Source organism: Ursus maritimus, unplaced genomic scaffold (assembly GCF_017311325.1).
Source record: "Ursus maritimus isolate PB19 unplaced genomic scaffold, ASM1731132v1 scaffold_14, whole genome shotgun sequence".
Taxonomy (NCBI): domain Eukaryota; kingdom Metazoa; phylum Chordata; class Mammalia; order Carnivora; family Ursidae; genus Ursus; species Ursus maritimus.
In genome coordinates this window covers 31964919-31986186 of record NW_024423786.1, presented here as the reverse complement: position 1 = coordinate 31986186, position 21268 = coordinate 31964919, and the positions used below count along the sequence as shown (strand labels likewise).

The 21268-nt window shown below is 45.7% G+C and overlaps 1 protein-coding gene across 1 annotated transcript in view; it reads left to right on the top strand.

The window, feature by feature from the left end:
• The first annotated feature begins 3798 nt into the window (after window positions 1–3798).
• The window catches only part of PXK (PX domain containing serine/threonine kinase like), a 72861-nt gene continuing 55391 nt past the window's right edge, over window positions 3799–21268 (top strand). Inside the window, 1 exon segment of the mRNA XM_040628627.1 lies at window positions 3799–4019. Within this exon segment, the coding sequence (XP_040484561.1) occupies window positions 3918–4019 (102 nt within the window). The 5' untranslated portion in view covers window positions 3799–3917.

The following is a 21268-nucleotide window of genomic DNA, read 5'->3' as shown; positions in this document are numbered from 1 at the left end:
TAAAGTTCAAAATCCTAAGAAAACCCAAGACTGATGTTGACACTGCATAAATAGAACCGGATTAATAGGAGGCCCCACAAACAGTCAATTTCTAGGCCACAATCAATTTTTAGGGTGGCTCTTAGCTGTATATGACCTTCTTACAAACCCTGGGCAAAATTCCTCTGTGATACGATAGGAAACTTCAAAGGGAAAGAAAAATCATCAAATGTGAGTTTGATCAAATTTTGTTGTTTTCTATCCAGATCATGAATATTTAAAGAAATAAAATAATTTTTAGTTGGGAGGCAATGCTGCTTAGGAAGCACTGAGTTTTTCACAAGCTTCTGGGATTTGATTTGTGGAGCAGTTGCCAGGTCTAGAAGCATCCTCACTAAAGCATTCTCATTATCTTCAATCTGGCCAAATGCCAAGTTGTTAAACAACCTGTGGGCCATCTAAACATTTGGCAACATAAAAGGATATAAATCTTTTTTTTCCCCCCTGCTAGCCTGAGTAGTTGTGTATGTGGCAAAAACCAAGGTGTACATAACTCGCTTGCTTTGCCGGGTCTGAGACTGGAAGCAAAACTGCTTTGATTTAGATCAGCTATTGCCTGGGGAGGGTTTCTCCACATTCAGCACGAGCTACTTCCAAAGCTGTCATAAGGTTTGGGGCCTGGTCTCCAGAGGATCTAGGGATCCAGTTAAATCCAGGATCCTCAGGGGATCACTGATAAGGCACTGATTTGGGCAGGTGAAAATGAAATTATAAGGCTCACTGTAGCGTTTATTCTGAGGGGCTTACTCCAGGCAAGAATTTCCGGAGAAAGGGAAAGTTTGATTGAGAGTTAGTCTCTGGCTTCATTCCATCATATATCTGATTTTTGCTTTCAGTTTCTTTTCCCCAGTAAGGAAAACTTAGAGAAGATTGTTATTTTACAAACTTTGCAACTCAATTGTATATTATTTTTTTCATAATCATACAAGTAAAATATCTTCATTAGAGACATTTTGGAAAATACAGAAAAGCATAAAAATGGAAGGCATTCCTTCCTAGAGACCTTCAATTAATATTTTGGTGTTTTCCCTTGTTGTTTTTCTATATAAACATTTTTAAAACTTGGGATCATACAAATGTATATATTGCTTTTTTTTCATTCACTGTTACATCAAGAGCATTTCCCAACCTCGTTAAATATCCTTTGATAATCTGATTTTTAATCACTGCAAAATATTCTACTTAATGATTGTCCCATGATTTGTCCAATTCTCTATTGTTAGATATTTACCCTTGCATGCTATTTATTTGCACTGATCTCTGATTATTTCTTTAGGATACCCTTCTAAAGGTGTAATTACTGGGTGAGAACATTTTCAAAGCCCTTGATATGTATTGTCAAATCCCAGCTCCTAGCACCAGGTACAGTAACTATTACATGGTAAGTACACCGTAAATTATTGTTGAATGAATTAATGCCTTTCAGAAAGGTGGACCAATTTATACTCCCACCAGCAGTATTTGAGAAGAGCCTTATCTTGGTCAGTCCACATCATGACAGCAATAATGATCAAAGCAGAATTTTGGTTTCTGTGATTCTGGCAATGAAATAATCCATTTACTTTAAAGAAATGGGAGTAAAAAGTGGTGGGGTTGGTGCTTGGGTGGTTCAGTTGGTTGAGTGCCTGACTCTTAATTTTGGCTCAGGTCGTGATCTCAGTGTCGTAAGATTGAGCCCCGTGGCACGCTTTGCGCTGGGCATGGACCCTGCTTAAGAGTCTTTTTTTTCTCCCTCTGTTCCTGCCCCTCCCCCTCAAAAAAAATGAAAATAAAAAATAAAAATAAAAAAAGAAGTAAAAAGTTGAATAGTCCCGAAATGATATATGGTTGCGTTTTAATGGACTGCTGCTTTTAAACATGAGGAGACAAAAATGGAATACAGGAAGAATTCTGATTATATTAGGACTGAATCATGGAAGTTCCTTGTTTCCCTTTTCACATGTCGGTCTGTCGTGGCTACTTGCCCAACAATCGCTATAAGCTCCAGATTTGGAGAAGGTATTCTTTAGATACTGTCTAGGCCCTTGCTGTCATGTCTAATAGTGGTGGTGGTGGAGGGGGGTTACCAAGAAATTTTATTCTCTTATCTGAAATGTAGAAATTTAGGGGAGACAAATTTAAGAGTTAGAAACTCTCTGTTCTGTGAACTGTAGGGGAAGGAAGTTAATATTGTTGAGCAAAAATGTGCCAAGCCCCTTCCTGTCCTACTGCATTCCACATCCTAACCTTTCCATACAGGTAGCAGTATCTCCATTTTGCAGATAGGGAGCTGGGGCTCAGAGAGGTTGGGTAACTTATTCAAGGTCACACAGATGGTAAATTACCAGAGCCCCAGAGATCCTGGTTATCTGATTCCAAGTCTAACTCCACTGTCCTGGGATGCAGCCCTCGGAAAGAGCAGTGGGGGTGCGATTGGAGGGAGAGGATTGGGTGGCAGGGGGAGTGCCAGAATTGTGACATTGGTTTCAGAAAGACTGTGGGGGCAAATCTGGAGCTGGGAAGTTGATCTCAAAGTTCTCTGGCTTTGGGTTTGAGGTTCTTGGAGCCAGTACAGTGGGACTGAAGACCCTAAGGCTACAGGATCTCGGTTGATGGTTCTCAGGGGTGAAAGCTGTTAAAAGAATTCCACCAAGTAAATCTGAAGATCTAATAGGCAGTATTAAGTGATTCATGATTCACCAACAACCCAACCAGCAAGTAGAAAGGAGCTCTGAGGAGCTGTACAAAAAGGAAGGTTTTTATAGGAAGGAGGGTGGAGCAAGGAAGTTATTAGCAAAAGAAAGGATTATTTCAGGCAAGGTCACTTTCCCTTAGGGGAAAGAGCAGGGGGTCTTACCAGGCAAATTACCTCATCTTCCTTTGGTGCAGGGGTGGGGGTGGAATGAATAGTTTGCGTGTCAGATTACTTCACTGGTGCTGGCCAGAAAATTCGTGATGGTTAAAACTACATTTCTGGGAGAGGTTGAAACCACAGTTAGGTTAGATAGTAAGCCTGGTTTAGGGGTGTAGCCTAGCATAGGTGACTCCATTTTGGGTCTATGGTTTTCTTTTTGACAAGGCCTTGTGGCTGGGGCCAAGGGTGGAGGATGGAGTCTGGGACCGAGGCCCGGTTTTTAGGATCCCCAGTTCCAAGAGCTTGGGTCTGAGGGTCCTGGAGTCCAAAGGCTCCAACTGTGGGGTCCAATTCTGACGACCCAGCTCTTAGGTTCTTGGGTCTGAAAAGCCAGGATCAAGGGTTCAGTAAAACCTGAATCTTAGGGGCTTGTTTTAGAAAGTTTCCGGGTCTGCAGGGCTCAGATTGAGGGTTTCATCTTGAAGGTCCCTCTCCTGGGTCTTAGGGTCCTTGGGCCCGGGAGGCCTGGGTGGGAAAGGTCCAGCTGTAAAGGTCTCAAGTCTGGCAGTACTGGCTTCGAGGGTCTAGAGCGAAAAGCCCAACATTGCGAGGCTTGGTTTGGCAATCTTTGGGCCTGAGGATTCCTGGATCGGAGGGCTCAGGATGCCATGTCTTCGATCTGAGGGTCTCTGGACGTGGTGGCTTCGGGTGGAGTGTCCTCAGGCTGGATGCTAAGGGTACGGGTCTACGGGCTTATGCGAGGAGCCGGGAAACGGGCGTCCAGGGCAGCGGCCACCGTGGCAGTGTGGCGCTAGGACCCCGCGGGAGGCGGCGCCGGGAAGGGCGGCAAGTGTTGACAGCGACGGCGTCGGAATAGCCGGCGCTAGGACCCCGCAAGCGCGGCGGGTGGCGGCGGCGCGTGGGGCGGCGCGTGTTGACAGCGGCGGCGGCGGCGGTGGCGGCTGCAGAGCCGGGCGGACGGCGGGAGTCGGCGCCCCTGGTTCCTGCCCCTGGTGTCGAGGCGGTGGCGGACGGGCGTCCGGGGATGGCCTTCATGGAGAAGCCGCCGGCCGGCAAGGTGCTCCTGGACGACACGGTGCCGCTGACAGCAGCCATCGAGGCGAGCCAGAGCCTGCAGTCCCACACGGTGCGCGGCCGGCCGGTCGGGCGGGCGGCGCGGGGCGGCCCCGGGCCGCGAGAGGGCTTCGGGCGGCCCGGCGCGGGCCGCGCAGGGTCGCCGGGGCGGGGGCCGGGGCCGGGGGTCGGCGGCCCAGGCCGGGAGGGTAGTGCCGTGGCCGTGGCTCTGGGTCAGGGGCCCCGGGGCCCAGGTGAACTGAGGTCTGCAGGGGCCGGAGGTGGGGATCGCATCCCCCTGGGCCAAGCAGGAGGAGGGGCTCGGCGGTGCTGCTTCGAATAGTAGGCGGTGTTGGATTCCCGGGCCCACCTTGGCCAGGCGGAGTAAAGGGAACACTTGGGACCCTCTCCTCCACTTCAGCTCGCGGTCAGCCTTCTCTTTGGGGCCGCTGAGTTTTCCTCCCTACAGCTGGGGATCTGAGTGGCGGCGATGTGGATGTGCCTGGCCAAATGGCAGTGTGACTTTAGAGCCTACTTGTTGGGATAGCAGAGTGTAAACTGGCTGGGGTCTGCAGCCCCAGTTGCTGGGCAGCTGCCTGGCCTAGGCGCAGGGAAATGGTGAGGGAGGCAGTCTGGGGTCTTGCTGAGGCAGGTGTATGAGTGTGCTCCTTCCCTCCTCTAACCTGCTCTTTAGTGGGCAATGGTAGCATTCTTTTGAGTTTAAAATCCACTGGAGTAGCATAAAGGAGTAATAGGTCCTCATAGTAAACACAGGCAGGGTTCATTTCTGTTACATATACTGTCTTTTATGGGTCTTTAAAACCAGGATTGTTTTCATTTGCCTGTACCTTTTTTTTTGAAAAGCACACTGTGCATTATAATTTACAAGCAATAAACCTAGGAACTAGCAGAAAAACAGGAGCTGCCAGCCAGTGAGACTTTGTTTGGGAAATAATGAATGGGGAGAAAGAGATTCCTTAAATTGTAATGTTTTGTCAGGTCACCAAATCAGATTCCGGCTCAGAGGCTTGTTTGTTTACCATTGCAGTGTGTTTAGGGTTCATCATCTGGAGGCTAAAGCCCCACAATAGCCTTCTGTTTCTCTTTTTGTTCAAGCTGTTCTGGTGACTTCAAAGAGATCTTTTATTCTGTTGTATTAAAGTGGGACTTTTTTGAACCTCAGTTTCCTCTTCCGACAGCCATGCTTTATAGGGTTTGTATTGTTCAAAGTGTTCATTTCCAGTTAGGAAAATGATTATATTTTTTAAAAGTGTATTTTATTTTATCGTTTATCTTTAATCCTGTTTTACAGACTTGGGAGAAGGCACTGTGTTGGACAGAATTTTTACCCTCTGTAATGTATACTTATGGGAGTATGGGTTCAAGGTTGAAATTTAGGGCAGGTAGTCAAGAATAAATTCTGCTATTAAATTAGATTTTTGACTTGACTTTTGGCAAGAAAATCTTACAAACTTTCGGGGAGAGGGGTTGAGTCCTTTAGGTGTATTTTGTGCTGAAAGTAAAGGGACGCTTATAAATGCTCACAGATCATTTCTTTCAGGAAGCATTCCGTGATGGCCACTGTCCCAAGTCCTGTGCTCGCTTCCACCTTAACCGAGATCAGTTTATTCTGTAGTTACTTTTTTTAGTTTTCTTCTCCACCAGGTTATGAGAGGAGGGGCAGGGGCTTAATTTTGGGTCCCAGACCGAGGTGTCTGATAGGATTTCATATGTGTTTGTTGACTGAATAAACGAATGAATTGCAACCTTACTTTGCCTCTTTTTTGTTTGTGTAAAATGGTAGTGGTGAGAATTGGAACAACGTGGCATCTGAGGTGCTAAGTTAAGGGGTCAGCGCTTCCGCAAGGTAGTGAAAGATATAATAGGATTCCATTTGTACTGCAGAGCTTTTCTTTAAGAAATAAAATAATTTAGAGTAGAGAATGGGAGTCCCTATAATGATGACTGATCACAAAAGACAGTGACTCACAGGAGACCCATAGAGGCAGATGTGGTGGAGTAAGGAACACTATAGCATTGTCTTACGCAATTTTTGACTGCTCTATGTTCTTGTCATTATAGCTGTAGAATTAAAGACTGGGAAATGTTGCATCAGCCCTGAACTTTATTGAGAAAATCATATGCTGATGCAGACTTTCTGGATTATTAGCCCCTTATGAGTAAGTCCCTTTAAAACAGGAACTGTTGGAAATTATTTTGGAAAGAAGTAGTTGTTAATGGTGGCATATGGAAGAAATGAGCATTGTTTTCTTTTGGGAAAACTGACGGTGGCTTTCCTACTTGTTAGCTGAAGGGAGATGGTGTCCCAAAAGTCAGAGGGCAGTCCTCCCTCTGAAATGCTGAAGAATGGAAGTTGCTCCTTGGCTATAGGTTGGAAACATACAGAGAGAGTATATAGTAGACGGACTTTGAGTTGGAAGAGGCAAGACGTTAATACAGTTTTGGGCAGACATTTGCTATTCTGTGACATTGGTTGGGCAAGTCACAAAAAGGTTAACTTTTTGATGGGTAGTTTGATGTTGTAAAGAGGGTAATAAATGCCTGCTCTGCCTGCCTTCCAAGGTTGTTACAAAGATCAAATGAAATAGTCTTTATGAAGTAATTTGTAAAGGGCATTTCCTTCTTCTTCCAGCTGTTCACTCCCTGGTGAAATAACATCCAAAGCGTTAAACATGGTAACTTGTTATTATTGTAAATAGCTAATTTCTGTCCATAGTTCCTTACCTTTATCGAGGTTGTTTAGCTTTGGGAAACAGAATTTACAGCAGAATATTTTAGGTTACATAGGATTTAAAATTTATGGACTTGGGAGGGAAAAATTCTGTGGATTGGAAAATACAGATGCCAGGATGGAGGGAACACAAGGTCACCACCAGAAAGGCATCTTTGGATGAGAAACTGGCAGAGAGGGCACAGATGGGTAGATGATTCTGTTCCTGACTGTGGTTTGAATGATTTTATTTTCACTTTTATGGAGCACAATGAATTTGGCTTCAGGAAATAGACCAGGCCTCTGCTGCAAGGAAATGAAACTTCCCTAAAATCAGAAGGGACCATAGTTAGGGAGGATGCTTTCAGCCTGGGGTGGGAGGAAAGGGAAGGACTTTTCCGAACAAAAGGAATTTGAATAAAAAGCTGTACAGGTGAATTGTGGGAAAGTATGGGGGGGACGAAGGGAAGACAAGGGAAATATAGACGTTCTTGGTGACACGAAAGGGAAAACTTCTAAAAATCAATAGACTGGGAAAATGCTTACCTAGCTGAAATGGAAACCAGAGGAAACCGACAGTTTTGGAGAGGGTTGTTATCAAATATGCTTATCAGATTTGTGCTGGTCAGGGCGCTGCGGCGTGCTAGCACTTCATCTCGGTTTCCTCCTGTTTAAAATACTCTTCTGTGAGGTTCATTTACTCTGCATTTGGTGCATTTTGTTCTTGAGAAACAAAAGATAATTCTAGTGATATTTGAGGCATAACATTTTTTAAATCTGGGGAAGATAATATTACACGTGGAGATCTTTACTGAAATTGGGTCTCTCTTTGAACCTTTGATTTTCGGAAACTATTCCTGCACAGTTTATTTATTCAGCAGTACTCGTTAATTCAGCAGAAATGTGTTGGGTACCTACTGCGTGCCAGACATATGCTGGAGATCTGGTGGTCCGCTAGACAGCTCCTGCTTGCATTGAGTGTTTGTTCTATGGGATTCTGAGGTCTTCCGTTTCCCAAGGTGTAGACAAGTCAGTCAGAGTCTTTACCTGTCGTAACACAGATGGTTTTGAAGTTCCTTTTGTGGCTTGGATTATTGAGCCTCAGCTTTTTAATCAGTGGCCTTTTTTATGTAGTCTTTTAAACTCTGTTCACACATCGTCAGAATACCTATTCAAATGTTATGCCAAGTCAGCAAACCTCATTGCCTTCAGAGCCTGACATATTAGGCAACCCAGTACTCAATATTAGGATCTACCTGGGCTTCCTTTTGGAATGCTGTTTGGAAGTTTCTCTAGAATTCCAAGTTATACTGAATACTTTGAAAAATTCCTTGAAGATATTTACATAGGCAAATGCAGACCGAATGATAATTCCTCATTTTATAGTAAGATAATAAGTTTTTTTGAAACTTTTTTTTTTTTTAAGATTTTATTTCTTTATTTGAGAGAGTGAGTGAGAGAGATGAGAGAGCGCACACAGAGGGAGAAGCAGACTCCCCACTGAGCAGGGAGCCCAATGAGGTGGGGGGCTCCATCCCAGGATCCTGGGATCAGGATCTGAGCTGAAGTCAGACGCTTAACTGACTGAGCACCCAGGCGCCCCAAGTTTTCTTGAACTCTAATCACTTGTCTTCTACTTGGTTATGTATTTTTCCCCACTTGTTTTTGAAACCTGTGATGGATGCAGTTGCAAAAGTCTGAGTTGGAACCTTTTGGATAATGGTAATTAGTTAATTTAAAGATTGTAAATAAACTGTACCTATTGAAGTCAGTTTTTTGCAGACTGATTTAGGGGCTGGTGATTTTTTTTTTTTTTTTTTTTTTTTTTTTTTGGAGATTGAGCGCCCAAGAGGGGAGGGGTAGAGGAAGAGAGAGAGAGAGAGAGAGAGAGAGAGAACCTTAAGCAGGCTTCACGCCCAGCTCAGAGGCTGATCTCACAACCCCGATATCATGACCTGAGCCGAAATCAAGAGTCAGACGCTCAGCTGCTTAACCCACTGAGCCACACAGGGGCCCCTAGGGGCTGGTGATTCTTAATCCTCATTTATCACCTCTTTTGAGGATTATCCCACTAGGAAGACTTTTTGTAGTAGGAATACAAATAAGAAGCTGGCTGTAGTTACTTGGAAGAAACAGGATTCTGGGGCTGAAGTTTATTTTAGGAAAAAAGATCTTATGTGTTTTGCTCCTTAGGGGAGTATCGTAAATATTCACCCATGTCTACACAGCTTCCGTATAGTTTGTGATCTTAATAAGATTGTTCAAAATATTGATTGTTGGTTGATGGTCTAAATGGGTTCATTTGGGCCAACTAGAACAAACCTGTTTTCTACTGAGGCAGGTAGTGGTTCCTTTTCAAGCTGCTAGACTATTCTGAGCGGCTTCACATGAAATGAAGCTCCTTTATGTTCCAGCTTTGGTATCCTGAAGACAGGAGAGCTGGACTCGAGCATTGTTTTAGAACTCAGAAGTGTTTGAGTGCTTGGGGGTGTTGTAGAAGGGAGACTAATAGGTTTTTCCATTGTTTTTCCCCTGAAACTCGAAGTCATCCTTGTCGGTGGCTTTTTCACAAGTAGGATGCACATGGTAGGGGAAATGAAGGTATGACTGTCTTCAGAGGAGATGACAGGACCCTTCATTTTCAGTTTGAAATTTTGACTAAGGACTAAGGGACAAGCACTTTATCTGGGGTAAATACTTGGACTTCTGGAGGGGAAGAGTTTGTGCAGATTGGCCATTTAGTCTCCAGCTGATCTTGCTGACTACCAAATTTGGGGTGAGTCTGGCCATTTCCGGCTGAAGATGAAGCTGTCAAGTATTTCCTCCTGCTTACTGAAAGAGTACATTGTTACTGTTGTCTTCAAATAATTGAGTAGTTATTTTTTGGTGGCTGAGAGGGTATTCCTGTTAGTATAATATTTGTTTGGGGAACCCATTGCAAGAGGAGTCTTCTAGAAATTTTTTTCCCCCTAGTAACAGCTTTATATGTAATTCACATACTGTACAATTTACCCATTGACTATACAAATCAACATAAGTATATTCACAGAGTTGTGTACCTATCTCCGTAATCAGTTTTAAAATTTTATGTATTTATTTGAGAGAGAGAGTGGGGGTCGGGGGAGGGGTGGGGGGGGAGAAGAGCAGGGAGAGAGAATCCTCAAGCAGACTGCCTGCTGAGCACAGAGCCTGAAGCAGGGGTTGATCCCAAAACCCTGAGATCATGACCTGAGCCTAAATCAAGAGCTGGCTACTTAACTGACTGAGCCACCCAGCCCCCCCCTTTTTTAAGATTTATTTATTTATCATAATCAACTTTAGAACATTTTCATTACCCTGAAAGGAAGCCCCATACTGTTTAGCCATCACCCTAGGAAGTTTGTAACATTGCAGGATGCTAAACTCAGCACACATTCTTAGCACAAGCTCTTTATCTCTCTGGGTTTACCTCCTTTTGCAATATTATTAGAGGGACAAATTCTCCATAAATGCTCCTATACATGTTTGGATAACCTCCCAGAACCTCCCCGGCCTGAAGCCTACTCTTAGGCAGTGAATCTTAGGGTAAGAATCACTGCTGGAGAAGGTTTTCTAAACTGCAGACTCGGAGAAGAAGCATGCGTCTAAACATTTCACCTTGCTGCATATGAACCCTGCTTTCAGGAAGCCCTGGCTTGGGAACAATAGATGAATTCGGTCCTGTTGGTGTGAAGGAGTTACTCCGGGTTGCACCTCGCCTAGTGCATCGCGCTGTGGGTGCCGAGGTGACTTACGAGAGCAGCCCAGCGGAAGGGCAGAGGGCTGTGTGCTGGAGAGCAGGGTGTGTGCGCCCCTGGCCAGCTCTCTGTGGATGGCATCTCAGCAAGGCTGCCCGCATTTCTTCCGTGTGGCTCCCCAGAAACTGGTCATTTCTCCTTAGTTCGGTCGAGGTGGTGGGAGCAGGGAGTGAATAGAGTGCTGGTGTGGGACAGCCCTGGGTCTAAAACGTCTGAGGTGCAAAGGGAAAGCAGCATTTGTTCAGGCCTTCCTTTGAGCCTGTCCTTCGCCCAGGTGACAGGGGACTGGTGGGCGGGGACACAGTGCACTTTAGTCCGGATCGGGTGGGGGGTGGGGATGGAGCCTGAAGCGGGCCTGCTCACCCCACACCTCTAGTCAGGCCAAGTGTCTGGCCGGCAGGACCGCACTCACTGTCCCCCGGAGCACAGGGAAGGGCTGGCTGCCGCGTTGCCGTGCTCTGTGCGTCTCTGCCTGGGACCCTGTAGATCACCATGCTCACTTCGAGCCTTCCGCTCCTGACTCCATGCTGCTTCTGGAGCTCCGGCTCACCGACGGGCGCTGCGGTCGGTGCTGGGGAAGCCCTGGTGAGCAGGCCCGGCTCCAGGAACTCGGAGGCTACTGAGCCTCTGTGCAAGCAGGACACACCTCTGGCCCTTCCCACTCCGTAGATGATAAGGGGCACTCGGGCAGCTTGTTCTGCCTCTGTCCATGTCTTTCCCTTTGAGGTTTGTTCTGCGACCCCCCCCCCCAATCCAGCCTTTCACGTCTATGTATTGTCACTTTGATTCCATTTCAAACTGGCACATTCCCTAGCATGTAGATAGTAAGCATTCAGTAAGTAAGTGGATTTGTTGTGTGATTGCAGTTATCTGAGCTGCAACTCAGGGAACCCTTCCTGTGGACAGCTGGATATGCTTTTCTTTTTTCTTTTTTTTAAGATTTTATTTATTCATTTGAAAGAGAGAGCACAAGTGGGGGAGGGGGGAAGCAGATTCCCCACTGGGAGCCTGACGTGGGGCTCAGTCCCAGGACCCTGGGATCATTACCTGAGCTGAAGGCAGACACTTAACTGACTGAGCCACCCAGGCGCCCCATGAAGCTGACTATGCTTTTCCTTCCTCTGAAATTCCCATTCAGCTTTATTGGTTCTAAACGTGCAAGCATCTTCCATACCTGTTCGTTCGTTTCTCTTTACTTCTTTCTTTCTTTCTTTCTTTTAGATTTATTTATTTATTTTAGAGAGAGAGAGAGAGAGAGAGCGCACATGCAGGGGGCAGGGGAGGGCCGGGGGAGAGGGAGAAAGAATCTCAAGCAGACTCAGTGCTGAGCATGGAGCCTGACGCAGGACTCGATCTCATGACCCTGAGATCATAACCTGAGCAGAAACCAAGAGTCGATGGTTAACCGACTGTGCCACCTAGGCACCCCCATACCTGTTATTTCTTACTACTTTGTTTTCTATTTATAATCTTCCCCTCCCACACATGTGAATGTGTAAGGCAGGAGCAGAGGGACAATACCTTAATGACCTTGGACTAATGCTTTGATCTCTCCAGCCTGTTTTCTTGTAAAGTGTGGATAGTGAGAGTCTGTTAGTGCTGCTGTGAGGATTAACTGAGCTCACACATGGAACGTTCTAAACAGAGCTCAGCACATAAGTGTCAGCTGTTTTGATGTAGTGTATTACCTCTGTATTTGCCAGAACACTAGTTAAACTTTTTAGGTACTAGTGCTTGTCAAGTATGTTCAGCGGAAAAAGAATTACTTATTTAAAAGTTTCTCTTGCTGCCAGCTATGACTGCTTTGCTAACAAATGGCAAAAGAGACAGTGACATGTCAAAGAGCAACTCCCTTGCCGCCTTTTTCTTTTTCGTTCTGAAGGAACCTGTTTTGATAGCCCGGCTGGGGGGGGTGGTGGGGATGCAGCACGGGTCCCCTTCTGGGGCCTGCCTGGTAGCAGAGCTGGCTGTTGGTGTTCAAAGGCAGCGGAAGAGGTGGGGGAGGCAAATGGGCAGGCCACAGGGTTCGGCCACTGAACTGGCAGATGTGCTCCCAGAGGCCGGGCCTGAAGGGAGGGGGGGCCCCTGGCAAATGCCCATTTCAGCTCTTCACATCGCAGCTTTTGTTCGTCAACAGCATCCGTGTACGCACATTTGACCTCTGGCCGCAGGTTGACAAAATAAGATAGAAAGCCCTCTGCTTTGTTCTTTCCCCTGCCAAGTAGACCGTGCCCGCTGACATTCGTGAGGGGGCAGGCTGGGGGGCAGCTGACATCAGAACACCGCTTCCTGAGAAACCCACTTGTATTCTGTAGAGCACCGCGGACTTCCTTTCCCTTAAGAGCCACGCACCAGTAGTCGGGCTGTGGGCACACACACCAGGTTTGGGGGCCTTTCAGTCCGAAGCACAGCACTCCTTCCTTGTCGGAAAGCCTCTGCGGGGTTGGGAACCTTAGCAAGCACCTATGAGGAGTCTCCTGTGAGCTGGGCACTGGGCCGTGTATTAAGATAAAAAGATGAATGAAGCAGGGAGCTTATATCCTGGTAGAGGTGGCAGACGTATAAGCCAAAGACGAAGTGAGGTGTTGAAAGTGCCAGCCCGGGACGCCTGGGTGGCTCAGTTGTTAGGCGGCTGCCTTCGGCTCAGGTCATCATCGAGGGTCTGGGATCAAGCCCCGCGTCTGGCTCCCTGCTTAGGGAGCCTGCGTCTCCTATCCCTCTGCCTGTAGCTCCCCCTGCTTGTGCTCTCTCTGTCAAATAAATAAAAAGAAAATCTTTTTTAAAAAAAGAAAAAGTGCCAGCCCGCCTGGGAGCGGTGAGGGGCAGTAGGAGTGGCTGCAGCCACCCAGGTCCTCCTGGGGGTTTGGGCTTGACAGCCTTTCAGAGAACAGGTTCTGAATCAGCACTCTCCAGGTTTCTGAACTTGCAAACTCCTTTCATAGTACTACTGAATTGTAACCCCCCAAAAGTGATTTTGAATTAAAAATGTTTTATTCAGACCAGTACATTATTAAAAACTATATTAATGTTTGGGATCTGAATTACAGTGTTTTTTGAAATATGAGAGGCAGTGAGAATTGTGGTAAGATGAATATAGCTTACGGCACTGATCATGGCCTTCTTCAGACAATTTGCAGAATTACCAACTTTATGGTTGTCACTTCTCGTATGTCTCACTAACTTCTCACTTAACTCGTATTTTACCATTGGCATTCCTAATAAAGCCTATCTTTAGTCATGGGTGTAAATGAAACCATGTATGACTCAGAGCAAAATCAATTAAAAAGCTGTGTAGTAGCCAAAACCATGATAAATCAAATAAACCATGAACACACTCATCTGATTTCTATGACTGGCCTCATGTCTCCTGTGTGTTCACTTGGAGGCTCTTAGTCCGTTCTTGGTTAAAGGGAGAAAAAAAAAAAATATATATATATATATACGTATATATATATATATACACGTATATATATATATATACGTATATATCTTTGTTTCTGTGTCTGTAAAATTATGTGCATATACATAATCTTTAAAACTTAAATGCACACATATATTTATGTATATGTATAGTATATATATATATATAAAAGATTGTATTTATTTATTTGTTAGAGAGAGAGCACGCACAAGCAGGGGAGCAGCAGGCAGAGGGAAAAGCAGGCCCCACTGAGCAGGGAGCCCAATGCAGGACTCCACCCCAGGACCCCAGGATCATGACCTGAATTGAAGGCAGACCCTTAACTGATTGAGCCACCCAGGTGTCCCAAAGGGAAAAAAATATTTAAATAATTGTTTAATTGATGTATTTTTTAAAAAGTAGGAATAGAAACAGAAGCCTGGTAGCCTTTAACACATAAATCCTTTCAGAGACTCTAGTTCATCCTGTTCTAAACCGTTACTAACCCACCATAAGGATCTCAGTTTAAAAATACTAAAGAATGACTAGCTATGTTCTCTGAGGCTACGTTGCATTTGCAGACTTCAGTTCATTGAGCAGATACTGCTGTGAGCACGCACCTTGCTCCTGGCACTGTGCTGGGCACTTGGGGAGCGAGACAGATGTGGTCCCTGCCTTTGTTTGTTTGCTCATTCCAAAAGAATCTGTCCTGGAGGTTTCGGGTGTGGGGTAAAAGGTGGGAAAGGGAGATTGGGGCCAGCTGTGGGGCCCCTTGGAGGCCAGGCTCAGGGATCTGAACAGCAGTGAGGGACTTGAGCAGGTATATAGCATGTGAAAGTGGTATTTTAGGAAGCTTAATTTGCTGGCGGTGAGTAGGGGTCCATGAAAAGTGTGAAGGAAGGGGAGAGGAGAGTCCATGGTGATAATGAAGCAGTGGGGTTAGAAAGGCCACATCAGGTCAGTGGCAGTGGGGAGAGAAGGACCAGCGAGAGGGAGTAATGAAACAGAGAAGTCTGCTAGGTAGAGGCCATAAGGGAAGCAAAGGCACCCGAAATGATTAGAGAAACAGTCCAAGGTAAGCGAGCTGTAGCTGGTCTTCCCGGGAAGATTGTGAGTCTGAGTTTGGTTCTGGAATACTGAAGAGGCAGTGGCACTTGCCATGATAAGGGTTAGCATTGTTTAAGCACTTGGTACGGGCGGGGCCCAGCCCTGTGGTAAGTTCTCTGTGTTAATTATCTCATTTCCTAAGTTGGGCAAATGGGAGCCCCCATGTAACCACTGTGTAACGTTTTCATCACTCCAGATACTTCCTTGAGGCCTCTTTGCAGTCAGTATCCTTTCTCTGATCCCTGGCAGCTGCTGGTCTGCTTTGTGTTACTGTCATTTCACCTTTTCTAGAATGTCATATAGAAATGGCATCTTATAGGGTATAATGGTTTGCGTCTGGCTTCTTTCAGCATAAAGCTTTGACATTCTTTCAGGTTGTCGCATGTTTCTTTTTATTGCCCAGTAGTATTTCACCCTTTGTTATGCATTCATTAGCTGGTTGACATTTGGGTTGTTTCCACTTTGGGGCTGTTGTGAATAGAGCTTCTGTGAGCATTGGGTACCGGTCTTTGTGTGGACATACTTTCCTTTCTCCTGGGCAAATATCTAGGACTGGAATTGCTTAGTCACATGGTAAGCGCATATTTAACTTTAAAAAAGGAATGACCAAACTCTTCTAGATTCTTACCTGATTCTCGTGACAACTCTCTGTTGAGTTCACTACTATCAGTTCACTATTGAGTTCACTGTTATTTTTCGGTTGCAAGGAAATGAGGTGCAGAGAGGATAAGTAACTTGCTCCAGGCCACAGGGCTGGGGGCGGCAGAATGGTTTGTAGACCAGTGGATTTTGAGCCATTCCCAGCCTGATCTGTTATTAGGGCCCGCAGAGCAGTGGACCTGTTTGATGGCTCCAGGAAGCCCAGGCCTACATGAGGATGAGTTAGGGGTCCACCCTTGAGCCACGGAACCAGACACTGATTTGGGTTACCGTGTTCTCAGTTCTCCCATCCCACACCTGCAGAGGCATGGAGTTAGTTCATTACATACAGTGGAGGCTTTAGGGGAATACTGTCCAACGGAAATATAATGCAAACCACATAGTTAATTTTAAGTTCTCTCGTAGCCACATTAGAAAAGTAAAAGGGAACGGGTGAAATAATAATCTGTTCCTAACCCAATATATCTAAAATATTATTTCAATAGATAATCAGTATAAAAACTATTAATATGCTTTATGTTCTCTATGCCATACAAAGTTTTTGTAGCCAGCTGTGCCTTGTAGAACTACAGCATACAGCGTACAAACATCTGTTGGGACTAGGCACATTTCAGGTGCATGAGAGCTACATACTGCTTGTGGCTACTATACTGGACAGCCCAGATACAGACATTAAAAATAATATCCAGACGTGCGGTTGCTACTATGGAAAGAGATTCGTCTATTATTAAGTGGGGGGAGAAAAGCAAGTCAAAACACACTATGTTTACTGTGCTCACATTTTCATAAATGTCTAATGTTTATATCTGCAAACAGTCTGTAACTATACTGTCCAGTGGCTACAGTTAGCCACTTAAACTACTTAAATTTAGTAAAAGTAAGTACTTAAACTGCAGTCCCTCAGTCACACTAGCCACATGTACCCAGTGGCCACTCTGTTGGATGTCACAGCCTTAGGTCAGTACTCTCTCCAGGCTGCCGAACTGAGAGAGAAGAGCGGAGCAGGAGCCAGGAGGGCTTGGTGACCATTGAGACCCAGAGCCTTCATGGTTTCTGAGAGGAAAGCATAGGAAAGAGGTGCAGCTGTTGTTGGACTTTAACAGGAACATAGTGTGGAAACCGAACGGCCTCGTCAAAGACCCTGTTCCATTCTGGGACAACTGAAGTTAACCACCATTCACATTGCTGGGTGCTCACTCCAGAAGCCTGATGTCCACGTTAGGACATCTAAAAATGTTCCTCTCTGCTTCTTCGGAACCTGCCTCGTGTTCATGGGGCGCTTACTTAACATGGGGAAGAGAACAGAATTTTCGTATTTGTACACTGCTTCTGTGCGGTGCCCGATTACATTCAGCCCGCAGTTTGTGAACGTGCAGGAGGAGGCAGCTTGCCAGGCACAGAGGTCTCCGAGTGCTCTGCAGCTATTTCAACTCCTGTTACCCAGGCCTGGGTTCCTGTTGTCGGCAGCCTGCCCCTCACTGCCTCTGGGCTCCTTCCTCACTCGGGCCTGGTTTTGCCTGTTTAGCTGACCTCTCCTTCAAAATGAGGGGTGTGTGATGTGTAAGCATCCTGCCTCAGGCCACAGAGAGTAGGAAGTGCTGAGCCCCTGGGTCGACAGGCGGGGGTGGAGTCCATTCTCCTGACTTCCTAGCTGAGTGCCCTTGTTGAAGGCACCTGCCCTCTCTGAGAAGCGGGGTTCTTGTGAAAAAGAGGTAGTGACACGTACCTCCAAGCACTGCTGGGAGTTGGGATAAGCTGAGGAACAGAAGAGTTAAGTGCCTTCAGCTCTGAAGAGGTCTAGGGTAGCGTGGCGTGTATAGTCACTTACATGATTATGACTGGAACTAGCTTCTCAGGAGGACACAGGGATGCTTTGAGGCGAGGCGGGGTGAATTTATGTGCAGTCAGCCCTCCCTCATCCTTTGTGATGCTGAGCAGTTCTACTCCATTGAAACCACTAGGGACTTCCCTAGCTTGACTTCCCCATAATTTCAAGCTCCTTTCCCACCAAATATTTTACCACCCCTGACACTAATAGAAGAGTTAATTTGTTTGACTTTCATCTCCTTTTTTTCCAGTCTTCCCAGCACAGTAAAAGTGCTGGTGAGTCATAAAAGTTCCTTCGCCAAAGGAAAAAAGATGATAGCTTGTATTATCATTGGTGATGTACTGTGCTCTTATCCGAGCTCAGATAATCTCAGTCCTTATCACTCAAGATTCTTTGTTTGCGTAGCATGTTTTAAATTACATGGGTAACAAATCAAGGAACTTTTGGAAAAATTGTTTTTCCTGATTAGGGAAGTAAAATATGCTCATTGAGGATAACCTAAAAAATATGAAAAAAATAGCTAAGAGAATTTAAACCACACATAATTTCACCCCAGGAGATAACTACTGTTAACATTTATTGTAGTTCTCTCTTCCTATCAATGTTATCACAGTTTTTTATCCTTTTAGAATATTTGACATTATAGCATACACATTATCCTGTGTAATGAAAAATTCTTTTAATACACCGTTCCAAAGGTTATATCATAACATGACCATTCTCTTATTGTTGATATCCAGGTTCTTTTAGGGGGAGGCTTTTTACTTAGCTTCCTTAAAAATGGATATAGAAGGGGTTCCTGGCTGGCTCAGTTGGTGAAACCTGTGACTCTTGATCTCGGGGTTGTGGGTTCGAGCCCCACGTTGGGTGTAGAGATGACTTAAAAATCAAATCTTTTTTTTCTTTTAAGATTTTATTTGTTTATTTTGACAGAGAGATAGAGAGTGAGCACAAATAGACAGAGCGGCAGGCAGGGGAGAGGGAGAAGCAGACTCTCCGCTGAGCAGGGAGCCCTATGTGGGGCTTGATCCCAGGACTCTGGGATCATGACCTGAGCTAAAGGCAGACGCTTAACCGTCTGAGCCCCCCAGGCGCCCCTTAAAAATAAAATCTTAAAAATAAATAAATGTGGGCATAGAAGCGGGGACAAGAGAAGTTGGAGTAATGGTGCTTGCTGTCAGAAATCAGAGACTGATAAAAGTATTTCCCCTGTTCAAAGAGAGTGGCTGCTGCTTGTTGTTCCCCTGGTGCTCTTGACAGTGCTGTGGCCATCTCCCGTGCTTGCTGATAAGGGCTGTGTTGTATTCACCTATCCACACCTTGTGTTTGCTGTTTCTTAGCAGAAGAGAAAGCTAAGTTACAGAGCTGTCCTCCGTGCTGGGTGCTGTCAGTATACAATCTCATCTAATACTTCCTGCCATCCTGTTGGAAAGGTAGGATTTTGCTGGTAATAAGCTGAGGCGCAGAGGCTCAGCAAAGTTAGGTCACAAAACTAGTGAAGTGGCAGTTGGGCTTTGAATTGGGTCTCTGTGACTGGAAAGCCAAGGCCTCTCCCCCTGGGGACTTGCAGTGGTGGCATGGGGGAGTGGTGCACAGTGTGGCTGATCCACACATCAGCCTCCAGAAGGCTTTGGGACCATGGCACAGGGGGGTAGGCAGAGAAGTGGCCCCAGGAGGAGGAACACTTCCTTCCTAGCTGGTACTCAGGTCGGTGAGGGTTGAGGAGTTGGCCACCCCCAGATACAGAAGAGCCCCCATAAAAATCATTAATTCCAGCCAGATCAGAGTTTGTGTGTTTACTGTCTTTTCTAGCCTGCCAGCTAAATACTGGTTCTCTGAGGTTATGTTCACTGCGTCTGTTTCTACACTTTTAGGGCGTCAGCCCAAGAAATTTGAGGATTATTGGAGGTCATATTTCATTTTTAATTACTATTTAATTGAGCCCGAAATTTTTGAGGGTTTTTTTCCCTTTGCTTTGACGTAAATGGAATTCATGGGTTCCCATCTTAGCAAATTATGTAATTTGCTTTGGCGTCATTCAAGGGTCCTTGTGCTACAGAATGCCACAGGAACTGCTGTTGAAAATGCCATGTTGATTCTCGAGTCAGGTCTGTGACCGAAAGGATTTTTGAGCACTGCTCTGCCTTGTTTCTCCTAGCTGAAACATGGGCTGTCTTTGAAGTCGGGCGTGGAGACCAGCTCCCCCGGCAGGGCAGGAGACTGTCCCACAGGGGAGAGCGTGGACTTCAAAAGGCCGGGAGAAGGAAGAAGCAGGCTCAGTAAGGCAGTGGCATCTCACTGCAGGCATCAAAGCGTGTGTATGATGTGTTCCTTGCCCCTTCTGGGAACACAGAGTAGAAATTGGAGAACTTGCTTTGCATAGAGGTGAAGCACACAGTTCTATGATTCAGTTAGATTTTAAATGAGATTTATTTCACTTGGTCGAAAAGGAGATACAGTTGGCTTCACTCACCTGCCTAAATTTAGGTTAAGATCGTGGTGATTCTTAAAATGCCTTTTATTTTATTATTTTTGAAAGATTTTATTTATTTGAGAGAGAGAGAGAGAGCTCGAGCACAAGCGGGGTGGGAGGTGCAGAGGGAGAGGGAGAAGCAGACTCCCCGCTGAGCAGGGATCCCGATGCGAGCTTGATCCGGGACCCCGAGATCATGATCCAAGCTTAAGGCAGACACTGAACCGACTGAGCCACCCAGGCTCCCCCTTCACATGCCTTTTAAAACCCTAATGCTTTCATTGGTTTGGGGGCAGGTTTTGCACATTACTGGATTGCACAGCAATGAGAATAAAACACAGGTACATTTCAGCACTGAAAATCTACAAATGAAACAACAAGTAATGAATATTTAACAGCGTAAGGAGTAATTATTAATTCTAGGTGAAATATTAAGAATTGTAAGCAGCCAGGTAGGTTGGTGGTAACCTGAGCAGAAGTCCTGCAACTGAGAATTTCCTTGGAGACCTTGTTGTCCTTCAGGGTGATGTTGCCCATTACCCGTGAGCTGTGGCTCTTGTGCTGTGTGATACCATGGGTTTGAATACTGAGTTTATAAAGGGGTGATAAATCAGGGCTTGGAAGATCCATGGAGACTTTCTTTCTTTCTTTTTTTTTTTAATTGTTTTTTATTATTTAAGTAGAGTTGACATACAACTCTGAGAGCACGAGAGGGGGGTGGAGGAGCAGAGGTAGAGAGAGAAGCAGACTCCCCATTGAGCAGGGAGCCCAATGCGGCTGGATCCCAGGACCCTGGGATCATGACCTGGGGCGAAGGCAGATGCTTAACCGACTGAGCCACCCAGGTGCCCTGTGACTTTATTTTATAACTAGAAGTTTGTACATTTTAGTCTCCTTCACCTATTTCACCCATGCCCCCACCCCCATAGAGATTTTCTTGAGCATGCTGTTTGACTTTTCCTAGATGTAGGAAAAAGCAACATGCTTCCTCCTTCCGAAAGGAGCAAGCAGTCAACAAATTCCCAGTCAACAAATTCCCACCGAGTATTTTCTGCACTTCTACCATGGGCCTGACCTTGTGCTGGGTGCTGTTTGCAAAACAAAGAAATACGTGATTCCAGCCTTTGAAGAACTTAGTTGGAGAGAGTCCCTCCTTTCCCCAGACATAGGTAGACATAGGACAGAAATAGCAGTAACATGATTAAACAGCTGACCTTGCCAGGTGTTGACTCGGTAGACCAGAGAAAGAGGGGAGTCAATAAGGGATGTTTAGAATACACGGAATCTGACTGAGTAGAGGAGGGGTTGAGGAGAAGGAACGAGTTAGGACACTTTGGTTGGGTGATA